Source organism: Primulina huaijiensis, chromosome 18 (genome assembly GCF_012295235.1).
Source record: "Primulina huaijiensis isolate GDHJ02 chromosome 18, ASM1229523v2, whole genome shotgun sequence".
Lineage (NCBI taxonomy): Eukaryota > Viridiplantae > Streptophyta > Magnoliopsida > Lamiales > Gesneriaceae > Primulina > Primulina huaijiensis.
This window is the reverse complement of record NC_133323.1, coordinates 5,189,823-5,201,609: the sequence shown is the minus strand read 5'-3', so window position 1 is coordinate 5,201,609 and position 11,787 is coordinate 5,189,823. Positions and strand designations below refer to the sequence as shown.

Sequence of the window (11,787 nt, the reverse complement as noted above, 5' to 3'; positions counted from 1 at the left end):
TTATTATTGGCCACACTCGAGTATAAACAGGCTACATCTGGTGGCCTACTTGCCTAATCTAAGTATAATCTGATTCAAGTAACGTATAAAAGGAAACATGTACACACGCCGCACACGGCACCCTTCCATACCAACATGAACGGCCAAAATCTGAAGATTCTGCTCTTTCTCTTCGCATTAAACTTCCTCTCTCTCTACTATTACTTCTCCTCCCACCCGGAACACCATCCTCCACCGCCGGTTATTCTCTCCTCGTCGGGATATTCCCCGCCTCGCCTGCCTCTTGCCGTCAAGCCTTGGCCAATACTACCCTCGTACCTCCCATGGTCTCACAACCCCAATACGCCATTCAGGTCTTGCGAAGCATATTTTGGCAACGGGTACACTCAGAGAGTCGACCCTTTGAGACCCATTTCAGATCACCCACGGAAAATCTCCCCATCTGGCGGCGCTGGTGGGTGGTTCAGGTGTTTTTACAGCGAGACTTTGAGGAGTTCGATATGTGAAGGAGGAAGAATCCAGATGGTTCAGGATAGGATTTCGATGTCCAACGGGGGCGAGAAGTTGGAGAGTGTGATAGGGAGAGGAGAAGATGAAGAGTTGCCGTATTTTGAGGATGGGGCTTTCCAGATTGAGGTTAGTGATAGATCAAGAATTGGAGAGAAGCTGGTGGATGAGGAATTTTTGGATAAATATTTACCAGAAGGTGCTGTGCACAGGCATACCGTGCGTGGATTGATCGATTCGATCCGGTTAGTTGACGCCACTGAATTTACTTGCTCTGAGGTTAGTTTGTCTTGTTTTTCCGGTATCTGAAGTTTTGATCTTTGGAATTGAATTGGTAGCTTTGGGTTTGGATTCTAATTCGTGCTCGTGATATAATCCTGATGATTGGATCATCGAAGGAAGCATTGTTAATTGCACGCGATAAATCGTGAGGATTAGGAAACTAGAATCTTCTTGTTCTTGTATGGAAAGTACTTGAATGAGATATTCAGGATTCTTCAGATAATCTGGAAATGTGCATTAATAGCTCCAGTCTATTGGATTTTGGTCGTATATCCATAAGTGAATTCTACTTTTGTATGAAATTTGATTTTATTCGAAGAGATTTCAGTAGATACCCTGGTTATTACATGGAGTTAAAAAGTTGAGAACTATCGAGTGATCGGTTTGGAAGCCTGAATCGTGTAATGAAATTTTATTCCATAACATGCGGATGGCTTCAGAAAGGTCTGCTCTTTCTCTTTGTTACTTAAGTTTCGCAATCAAATTGAAAAATTACATGGGATGGGTGAAGAAACTAATAGCTTTTCCATGGTTATGAAACTTATGGACAGAGTAATGGAGCGAATAGCCTTGAAATCCTGTTGCCATGCAGTAAAATGTGGAGAATGGAATGATCTAGACCGGCATTGTGGATGCAGAGTCTAATCCATGCTCGAAAAACATTCAAGATAAAAAGTTTATTTGGCTGGCGAAACTAATTTTAGTAGATTTTTTATATCATTTTTGTTGCGTTTTTACTTACCTACGAGATGATGTATCCCTCTTTAACATCATAACAGGATCAGGAACTCTTTATATTGTCCCATGTCATTCGTGCCATTGGTTTTGTTTTAACATTTCTCAAATTTTTGTATTTTAGTGGATCGAGGAGCCAACGCTTTTAGTCACTCGCTTTGAATATGCCAACTTATTTCATACCTTTACGGATTGGTACAGTGCATATGTGGCTTCCAGGGTTACTGGCTTGCCTTATAGACCACGCTTGGTTTTTATAGATGGCCATTGTGAGGTATGCCTTCTTGGTTTTTCCTTATTAGGCAAATTTCTTATTGTGTTATACTCTTTAATTTTGCACGATAAATAAATAAACCATTGCTATATTCTTTGACAAATCAGACTCGCTTGGAAGAAACATGGACAGCTTTATTTTCAAGCCTTGCTTACGCTAAGAATCTAAGTGGCCCTGTTTGTTTCCGCCACGCTATTCTAGCACCATTAGGATATGAAACTTCTCTATTTAAGGGTCTTTCTGAAAATATTAACTGCCAAGGGGCATCTGCGCATGATCTTTGGCAAAAACCCGATGATCGGAAAACAGCTCGATTGTCTGAGTTTGGTGAGATGTTAAGGGCAGCCTTTGGGCTTCCAATGGATAGACGTCATATTCATAAGTCAGTCTCGGATCACAATATCCTCTTTGTACGACGAGAGGATTATCTTGCTCATCCCCGTCATGGCGGCAAGGTACAAACAAGACTCAGTAACGAGCAAGAAGTGTATGATTCAGTAAAACTCTGGGCTTTAAACCATTCCAACTGCAAATTAAATGTCATTAATGGGCTATTTGCACATATGAACATGAAAGAGCAGGTTCGAGCCATCCAAGATTCTTCTGTCATAATTGGTGCTCATGGGGCAGGTCTCACCCATATTATTTCTGCGACATCTATAACTGTTATTTTAGAGATAATTAGTAGTGCATATAGGCGCCCACATTTTGCATTGATTGCTCAATGGAAAGGGTTGGAGTACCATGCCATAAATCTTGATGGATCGTATGCTGACCCTCGACTAGTCATCGATGAACTGAGTAGCATTTTGACAAGTCTTGGGTGCTGATGCTGTCATGTATTTGAAATTTGGTTTTTCTTCTTCAAGTCATTCAAAGGTTTGACAGGTTTAAGGACATGTTCTATAGATGATTATTGATTATCGAGCAGGTATTCACGCAGAGCTGTGGCAAAAGATAGGCAGCGGTGTCAGCTCATTTGTTTTAGGCTGTTCTTCCCTATTGCTCTTTCCTTGACCCCATTTCGCTTTAGGGGGCTGGTTCGCAGTGACATTCCTTGCCCCTATTACCCTTCAGGGGTCTGGTTCATAGTTACAGCGGTAAGGCGAATCATCTGATCACAAGTTATTTTTGGACAGACGGGCTGCTTGAATGGCAAGCTCGATAGAGAGCAAGGCTTGTATCGTTTTTCTTTTGGAGATAAGATTTTTAAACTTTGCACACGAGAAACCATTACAAAGCTGTGACTTTTGGTATAATATATCTGTAATACTTACTCTCTTCCATCAGAGGTCTATCTCTGCCTTTAAGAGACCCTATGAATACGAGGGACCACCAAGTTTGCATGGGAATCAGCTTGGCCATAAACATGACCCCTGAAAATCAGGGTTGGGACCGAATCGATCCCATGTTTTGGGTAAGTATCATTCATTCGAAGATGAGTTAAAACTCAATCTCGTGCCCAATTTTTTTTTTTATTGGATGTCTGAAGAAGGGCTTTATATGGGTCTCGAACTCGAGAGGTGTCTTGAATGGAGACACTAGGCCAAATGGCTTGTGTCATCGGTTGCCCAAATTTAGAATCACAGATGGGATTTTTTTTTTTTAACTTCAACGATGATTTTATCTTATTTTAGTAGCGAATCTATAAAGATAACCATAAACCAGTGTTTAAGTTGTCATAAAAAAAGACACAAATAACATGCAATGAAAAATTGTATTTTTAGTTGTTTATAATTGTTTCATTGTTCTTTGGTCTTCTGTATTATTAGAAATCAGTTTTAGTCATATATCTTTCCCGTTCTAGCAATTTTAGTCCTTTTTTTATCGAGATGCTGATGTGACACTACAAATATCGTCGCGATGACGACACGTCCGAAAAGATTAAAATTGCAAAAAATATCAGAATAAAACTAAAATTCGATAATATAGACAACCAAAATCGCAATGGAGCAAACATTCAATATCAAAAATTCAAATTTCCCGATTACAATTCGAAAGTGTCAGTTATAAAATTTTAAATTTTGAAAAAGAAAATAAAAAGCTCTAAGTGTCAAAATTATGATAGAGTAGGTTTCTTGTGAGACGGTCTCACTGTTCTATATCCGTAAGACATGTCAATCCGACTCATACATATCATGAAAAGTAATATTTTTGATATGTAAAATAATATTTTTTTTAATGAATCGAGTCAAATCGAAAATATGTATAACAAAATTATTCTACAAGATGGTTTCACATGAATTTTTGTGAATTATATATTTCTAAAAATAAAAATCATTTAATAAACAGTTTTCATTTGAAGTTGAAAGTGTATGAATATATATATATATATATATATATATATATATATTTTGAAACTTAAAGTGTATGAATATATAAATAATATCTTTTGAAACAAAAGTTTTACATTATATAGTTAAATTAAAAGCAAAGAAATGGGTGGCACAAGATGCATGAAAACTATTATTAGAAAAAACAAAAAGGTCCATTTTTTAAATTTTATTCTTGTGACTTCAGAAGTTTCACATTATTCTCATACTTGCTGTTCCCTTTTCTTCCACCAACCCAACTGACTCATTAATTTGTTACTTTGGAGTTTGGAGGATATAAATTTTATTTATTTATTTATTTTTATATGCAAAAACTATGAATTTTTAATTCTGCGTAACTTTTTTAAACAAAGTTTTTTTTTCAATAAACAGTATAAATTATTCATATATTCAAATTTAAAACTCAATATATTAAAATCTAGAAATATTTCCTACAAATCCATTTAATTTATTTAAGAAAACCAAATATATATTTTTTGTTACTGCGTGTTTTTCGAGAAATTATTCGAATAACAAAGAGTTTTATACAAAATTAATTCATGCTTGATGGTATATTCTAATGATAAAAATAATTGTTATAGCACAAAAACTCTCATAAGATCGTTTCACGAATCAATTTTATGAGATATATTTTTTATATGATCTGATCCGATTCATGAAAATATTTTTTTTATGTTAAAATTATTACTCTTAACTTCATATATAGATCGAGTCAACTCATCTCATAAATATATAAATATATGTTAGATCGTGACATAATATTCTTATATTACATGAATATAACATTTATATTTTTTAACCTCAGATGAATTGAGTAAAATTTGAAAAGTTACAAAATTCAACAAATTAAAACAATCGATCGTCATATTATAGTATAAGACCCAAGAATATAGGAGATAATAGTTCTCCCCGAATCCTACGAATTTGTGGTTTTCTTCTTCTGTGCTCTCTCACATTTCGACGAGGACTCAAATTCTTCAATAACCCCAATCACACCAGAATCCTTACATGGGATCGCTCAATCTCCCGATTCTGTCCTCTCTCCCTCCATCATACAAGAAATCTTCCGACCCACGAACCTCTTTTATCCGATTCATTTGTCGGCTTCAATCTTGATACGTACGTGAAACTCCGACCAAAAAAAGAGAGAAATATCATTGATTTTTGAAGAGAGACATGATGTCTGCGGAATTTCATTTTTTTGCTGTGAACAAGGAAGAGAATGATCAGCCTTTGAGGAGGTCTGTTTCGTCCTTGAATTTCAAGAAGCTTGTTCCCAAGCTTTTACGTAGCGGTTCCATGAAAAACCTCTTTAAACCCAAGAAACCTCGGACTCCCGTCGAGGTCGTACGTCAAACAAGGGAATTGCTCTTGTACCTCGATTCGGGCGCTGACGCCGGCAGGTCTAGACGAGATGAAAAGGTGTTTTTTGTGATCCTAAGACACGTCCATCCATTATATTGATGTGTGTTCTTGCGCATGCATGTGGTCGCGTTTTTTATTATTGTTCTTCTTCAGTTTGGAATTCTAATGTATTGAGCTTTAATTGATTTTATGGTTGCATGGTGTTCATTTAAAATGTTTATTGTTCACTTTTATTCCTTTTTTATGTTTTCTTTTTCCATTTAATTATTTCCTCCTAACAAAAGGCGAAACTGAAGTAGCAGAAATTTAGAAAAAGATTCAGACATATATATTGGCTTTGGAATTTGAACAGAAATTTGAATTGAGAACAGTCTTGTTTCTTGATCTATCTTATTTAAATGGTCGCTGGCAATACAAGGGATTTAGTTCTACTGATTGTTGCACACTCAGGAATAATACCATGATGGATTTGTATTTTTAAGCTTAATCACATAATAAATTCCGGCCTTTAAATTTCAGTTGGAGCAGTTGGATGCACTTATCAGGGAGCTGAAGGGGATTCTTTACGGCATCGAAGATTCAGAACCTGTAGCCGAAGCTTGTGCACAATTGACTCAAGAGTTCTTTAGTGATGACACCCTGCGACTCCTCATTTCGTGTCTCCCTAAATTGAACTTTGAGGCAAGCACAATGATTTGATATTGTATTTCGGTTCTTTTCAGCTGAAGATACCTTCTTTTTTAATTTTCCTTAAAAAATATCGCAAGAGATTGGATGTACACTACTTTGTTGTCTGAACATATAATTGACAAGTCGTTTTCTTTGTAGACTCGCAAAGATGCCGCTCAAATTGTTGCAAATTTGCAAAGACAACAAGTTCAGTCACGATTGATTGCTTCTGATTACTTGGAAGCCAATCTTGATCTTATTGATCAGTTGATAACTGGGTGAGCTATTTTCGATCTCGATTTTTAACTAATCTATATGCACATATAGTCTATTTTTTATACTAATACTTGCACAAATTTGACTGTACAATGGAGACAAAGGGATACACATTGTGAGATGGTTGTACATGATAATTTTATCGGTTCGAAGCTAAATTTAGAAGGTTTTTCTCAGGATTTTTGGTTTTCTTTTAGAGGCAGCACAACTATGCATGATACACGTCGTCTGCATTGTGTGGAGCTTCTTGTTTTAATATATCACATGAGACTTGCTAATGGACCAAATTTAATGGGTAAATGATTTATCAGCTTAGGAGAATTAGAAAATAAGACGTGATCCGTTTAGTAAAAGGGCTGATGACAAGAAGTGTAATCTTGTTCAGAAATGTTTCCTTGTTGCCGATCGAGGTTAATCTTCGGTTGTGGATAAGAGATGTGTTATGTATAACACGTTTCTGTAACCTTTTTCAGTTGAATAACTTTGTTGATTCATATATGTGGACTAATTCTGCTATGTATTTTCTACAGGTATGAGGATTTTGCCATTGCTTTGCATTTTGGAGCAATATTAAGGGAGTGCATACGACATCAAGTTGTTGCTAGGTAATCAGCAGATTACATACTAGGAAATGTATTTACATGTTCTCAAGCATAATAAGACGCCTTTCCCTTTCCCCCTTCTCACGTGCAGATATGTGTTAAAATCGAAGAATGTGAAGAAGTTTTTTGATTACATGCAACTCCCGACTTTTGATGTTGCTTCGGATGTTGCAGCTACCTTCAAGGTTGTTTATGATTCTCTTATTCTATCTCTCGAAAAGTAGTGTTTCTCTTTTATCACCTTTCTTTTCTATTTTCTACATAATTTACATGTGCAACTAAGTCAGTGTGGTTCCCAACATGTATTTTTTGTTGTTTCTGTAAGTCGAGTCAGTTAGGCTTTTCTTAAAATGGTAGATCTAAAGCACAAAATAAGAATGTGAATTCTTTTGTTCTGTTGGAATCAAAACGCTCTTTCTTTCCTATCATTTGTCTTAGGTAATATGGTTCAAGATACCCTCAATAGTGTTTCACCCAGCGTCTAACGTGCGTCGAAGCTTATTAATATGCACCAGACTTAATGGCCTGTTGAAAATACTACAACAATACGCCTGATTAGGCCTTTCTCGTGCATTCTTGAATGTATCATATGTCTAAAGTTATCAGTTTCTGTAACATCTTGCAGGAGCTTATGACAAGGCACAAGTCTACAGTAGCAGAATTTCTGGCAGCAAATTATGTCTGGGTAAGATCTGATACTTGTAACACAAACGTGATTGTTCTTTTTTTGGCAACTTGGTTCCATAATTTAACGCCCTTCACGTGTAACTATCTAGTTTTAACCATTAGGATTTGATATGACCCTAATATTTTCCTTTCTATGAACGTCTTTTCCCCTAGTTTTTTGCTGATTTCAATTCGAAGTTGTTGGTATCTTCAAATTACATGACAAGACGATACGCTGTCAAGGTATACAGAGAGAGTGCTGTTTGATGACACTTTACTTGTTGATGTCCAATTTCCATGGACCTGATACTGTCTGTGTTTATCCCATCAATTTTCAGCTTCTGGGAGATATTTTGCTGGATCGTTCAAATACTGGAGTGATGATAAGCTATGTCAGCTCCAAGGATAACATGAGAGTTCTAATGAATCTACTAAGGGTAAATACTTGATTTGTATTCCTTTCTTATTACTAACTTGTAGCATCATATAATCCAAAGAAGATAAAATTTTTACACGGCAACATATTCATCATGCACGTGTCTGCATTTATTGCTGTAGGAATCACACAAAAGCATACAGCTTGATGCATTCCGTGTGTTCAAGGTTAGTCTTACTATACTTCTAACAATTTGTCGAAAACGTAATGAAACTCAACTAGTTTGATATATTTTTAATATGTATTTACATTTCCACGTTCCAGTTGTTTGTGTGCAACCAAAACAAACCTCTTGACATTATCAATATATTGTGCGCAAATAAAAGCAAGCTTTTGCGGTTCTTAGATGCCTTCAACATTGAAAAAGGTAGTGCATTTCTCTGTTACAACTTTAACAACCATGGGAAGTTGAATCCTAAGGTCCTTCTATTTTTGTTTGCAGAGGATGAACTGTTCGAGGCAGACAGAGCTCAAGTGGTGAAAGAAATTGAGGAATTTCAGTCAACTCCTGTTACCTGTTCTGGAGTACTGTTCAAATCAATAGTGGTATAATGAGATGTACTCTTATTTATTTTCAAATTCACCTGTTTTTAACCAGTATCATACGGTACAGACTTGTTCATGCCATGAAGCATATATTACGTTAAGCAAGATTCTTTTGCATTTATGTTTCTGAAGCTTATTTTGAGATTGGAGCCTTGTGTAAAGAAAGATGAACCCATCGTATGATTTTTTTTCGCTTTTGAAACGCGAATTAAAATCGGGGCAAGAATAACTGTACCATAAATATCTAATAGCAGCAAAAAGATTGAAGCAACAAGAAAACGAAGAGAAAATTAACAAAATTCTCAGAAGCCATACGTAAGGCAACTGAAATGTTCAACACAACTCTAGAGAACTGCAGTAAACTTTAGTTCAATACATTCAAAAGAGAACCAAATAGATTTTAAAAAAAAAAGTTCGAGAATGGAAAGTTGCAATGAGATCTCCGCAATTTAAGCACCACCAGCACCCTTTCCTTTCTTCCTCTGGATTTTCTTCATGTAAAATTCCAATTCCTTACCCTCCAAAATATATCTGACGAAGACAAAATTAAGTCAGACCAAAAGAATATTGAATAACTTGTGCAATCGGCACCCACATTTAGTGATTAAAAATCAAACAAAGTAGTCCAATTGGAGACATGAACATCCACAACACATGAATAAATTTATAGCATGTACATGTAATAGATACTCTTTATTGTGACAATTAGTTCCCCAAAAATTGAAGCATAAACAATTCTTGTAATGTTAAGAAGCAATCAGACTGATGTCAGTTCTTGGTGCAATCAGAATTTCATTAAAACCATTTCCACATGTGAAATCAGGTGTGCAAGATAAAACCACGCAAGATAACACATACCCATCTGCTCTCCCACACTGGCCAGGACGTGAGGAGATTGCAGCCAACAAACGGCCACCACCGAATTGTTCCTCAAGATGTGGGTCAATCTTACGATCAGATTGACGCTTTTCAATTTTTCTCTTAACATGATTGCTCTTCTTTCCCTCTTCAGTAGTAGCTGCCTCAGTCTCCTAAAGCCCAATTAAACAAAAATATTTATCAATAATTTGATTCCTAAATCTTGAGAAGTAAATTAATATTTTTCTGCAGAATATTTATTATTGATAACAAATCAAATCCTAGCCAATTGCAATTGACAGAGGATATTATGACTTGATAGTACCTCTGCTTCAGCCTTGGCAGCAGTCTTCTTCTTCCTACCAATATCAACTCCATAATGCTGGAGATACCACTGTTTGAATGGTGCAGCATCCACTTGGATAATAGCACTCTTCACCAAAGTTTTGGTCCTGACCAATTCATTGTTTGATGCATTATAAGCAACATCCAGAATACGAGTCTTTCTTGTCACAGCTTCGCTACCCCATGAATAGTTTCCAGTATCCAGCCTTAAGGCACGCCACTTCACATTACCACCTCGAACCCTCACCCGGCGTACAGTCTTGTCACTCGAGATCTTTGTGTTTGCTGGTTGTCTTCCGAGTTCATACCTGATAAAATAGGTTGCTATCAACTTCTGATAAAGAGCAGTTTAAAAGGTAAAATTGGAACCTAAGATATATATGTCAACAATGCAGACATAGAGCATAGCATCTGATTGAATAGACCACACCAATCTTCTAAATGGGTGCAAAAACAAACAAAAAATCCTTTCACATGAAAATTGAACACGTGTAAACAAGTCAACTTATGGATAAAAAGTAAGGAGAAAATTTAACAAAAGTGGAACCTTCATAAAAATGCATTAGTTCTACAGAAAACAGATACATTTGAACTTGTGAATGGAAATATATATATTATAATAATCAGCAAAGCATATTGTGATTGTGAATCATATAATATAACACAAAGATACAGCATACCAGAAAATAACATAGTATAAATCAAATTCTAACACAGCGAAATTAACGCAGAACATTGGAATGAGAAGAGCTAAGAATGCTTATCCAACAATAAACACGAGCGAAATAAGATCTGTCAGATCAAAATGAAACCAATTCTCAACGGGCGCAAATATAAAATCTTTTGTTCTTCAAGATCCAACCCACTTAAACCAATTAAACAAAGAAATTAACTTCACGGAAATAGAAATGTACTCATACACAAGGTTAAACCAATGCGGCAAAACAGAATACACAATATTCAACCGAGCACGCAGTGTATTACATAAACTAGGCACAAATATATATAATTTCATAGACAAGATAATTTTGAAAAAAAGGGGAGATTTAGAAAGGAAAAATTGATAAAAAAAAATTACTTTCGCTTCTTTCGCCAAGCCTTCTTCTTTCCTCCAGTGGCACGCCTCTTGTGCATAGAATCCCGAGAAATACCTACGGAAAAACAACAATTCACTCACTTTCGTCGTGAAATAAACACGGAATACATTCCAATGATTATCGTACAGACACAAAAGATGAATAAATTGATCTTGTACCCATGATTGCCGACGGAAGGCTTTGCGTTCACGATAGATCCCCCAGAAGAGCGCAGATACGAAAACGGCGAGGTAGAGAAGAAGCAAGGGAAGTGGTTTGGGCTTTATTAAGGCTCACTCTAAGCCCTAACCACGTTATATTACCGATGTACCCTTAGTGCTTCTCTTTTACGACGTCGTTGGCATTTATGTTTCTCTTGCATTTTTATAACATATGAGAGAAATGTGTGTTTTTTTAAAAAATAAAATTTTAGACTATTCACAAATGATTGATGCAATTAGCTCTCAAAATAATTTATCGAATTATTTTGAAAATTTGGTTCGGGTATTGGGAATTTCAAATTATTTTTTATCGAATTAATTTGAAAATTTGGTTCGGATATTGAGAATTTCAAATTATTTTTAAAATAATTTGTTCAAGTAGGTTAAATCTAATTGATTTCGGTTATTTCCATAAAACATGTGAAATCTAGTTAATTGAATTAGTTTTAAAATAAAATAAAATAGTGTTTTTTTGGGCGAAATTTTTTTTATTCATGAATTTCAAATTATTATTTTTTTTAAAAAAAAATGTTTGTTCATGATGGGAATCCTCTTACATGAGTCAATGGTTCCTTGACCCAATTGAGATGGTAAAT

General features: G+C 35.6%; 3 protein-coding genes across 3 annotated transcripts; 2 read left to right on the top strand and 1 right to left on the bottom strand.

Moving 5' to 3' along the window:
* The first annotated feature begins 30 nt into the window (after positions 1–30).
* Positions 31–3,123, top strand: LOC140964783 (beta-1,2-xylosyltransferase). The gene is made up of 3 exons (XM_073424718.1): positions 31–786; positions 1,649–1,798; positions 1,906–3,123. The coding sequence occupies exons 1-3, from the start codon at positions 136–138 to the stop codon at positions 2,626–2,628; spliced, it is 1,524 nt and encodes a 507-aa protein (XP_073280819.1). The 5' UTR covers positions 31–135; the 3' UTR covers positions 2,629–3,123.
* A 1,898-nt stretch (positions 3,124–5,021) lies between these two features.
* LOC140964551 (putative MO25-like protein At5g47540) lies at positions 5,022–8,859 on the top strand. Its single transcript, XM_073424412.1, has 11 exons — positions 5,022–5,553; positions 6,016–6,177; positions 6,325–6,443; positions 6,972–7,046; positions 7,135–7,228; positions 7,669–7,728; positions 7,884–7,952; positions 8,048–8,146; positions 8,268–8,312; positions 8,410–8,512; positions 8,588–8,859. Exons 1-11 carry the CDS (start codon positions 5,308–5,310, stop codon positions 8,695–8,697), a joined length of 1,182 nt encoding a protein of 393 aa, XP_073280513.1. The 5' UTR covers positions 5,022–5,307; the 3' UTR covers positions 8,698–8,859.
* A 112-nt stretch (positions 8,860–8,971) lies between these two features.
* LOC140964552 (small ribosomal subunit protein eS8) lies at positions 8,972–11,296 on the bottom strand. Its single transcript, XM_073424413.1, has 5 exons — positions 11,150–11,296; positions 10,973–11,045; positions 9,875–10,202; positions 9,550–9,722; positions 8,972–9,222 (listed from the first exon to the last, which is right to left on the bottom strand). Exons 1-5 carry the CDS (start codon positions 11,151–11,153, stop codon positions 9,141–9,143), a joined length of 660 nt encoding a protein of 219 aa, XP_073280514.1. The 5' UTR covers positions 11,154–11,296; the 3' UTR covers positions 8,972–9,140.
* Positions 11,297–11,787: the final 491 nt, after the last annotated feature.

Excerpts from the sequence above, each read along its gene's own strand:
- LOC140964783 (XM_073424718.1), top strand. The coding sequence starts at position 136 with ATGAACGGCCAAAATCTGAAGATTCTGCTCTTTCTCTTCGCATTAAAC. Across the intron at positions 787-1,648 it reads CTGAATTTACTTGCTCTGAG|TGGATCGAGGAGCCAACGCT; the intron begins GTTAGTTTGTCT and ends TTTGTATTTTAG. Across the intron at positions 1,799-1,905 it reads TTATAGATGGCCATTGTGAG|ACTCGCTTGGAAGAAACATG; the intron begins GTATGCCTTCTT and ends TTGACAAATCAG.
- LOC140964552 (XM_073424413.1), bottom strand. Across the intron at positions 9,723-9,874 it reads CTGCCAAGGCTGAAGCAGAG|GAGACTGAGGCAGCTACTAC; the intron begins GTACTATCAAGT and ends ATTGGGCTTTAG. Across the intron at positions 9,223-9,549 it reads CAGTGTGGGAGAGCAGATGG|ATATATTTTGGAGGGTAAGG; the intron begins GTATGTGTTATC and ends TGTCTTCGTCAG.
- LOC140964551 (XM_073424412.1), top strand. The coding sequence starts at position 5,308 with ATGATGTCTGCGGAATTTCATTTTTTTGCTGTGAACAAGGAAGAGAAT. Across the intron at positions 5,554-6,015 it reads GGTCTAGACGAGATGAAAAG|TTGGAGCAGTTGGATGCACT; the intron begins GTGTTTTTTGTG and ends TTTAAATTTCAG. Across the intron at positions 7,047-7,134 it reads CGACATCAAGTTGTTGCTAG|ATATGTGTTAAAATCGAAGA; the intron begins GTAATCAGCAGA and ends TCTCACGTGCAG.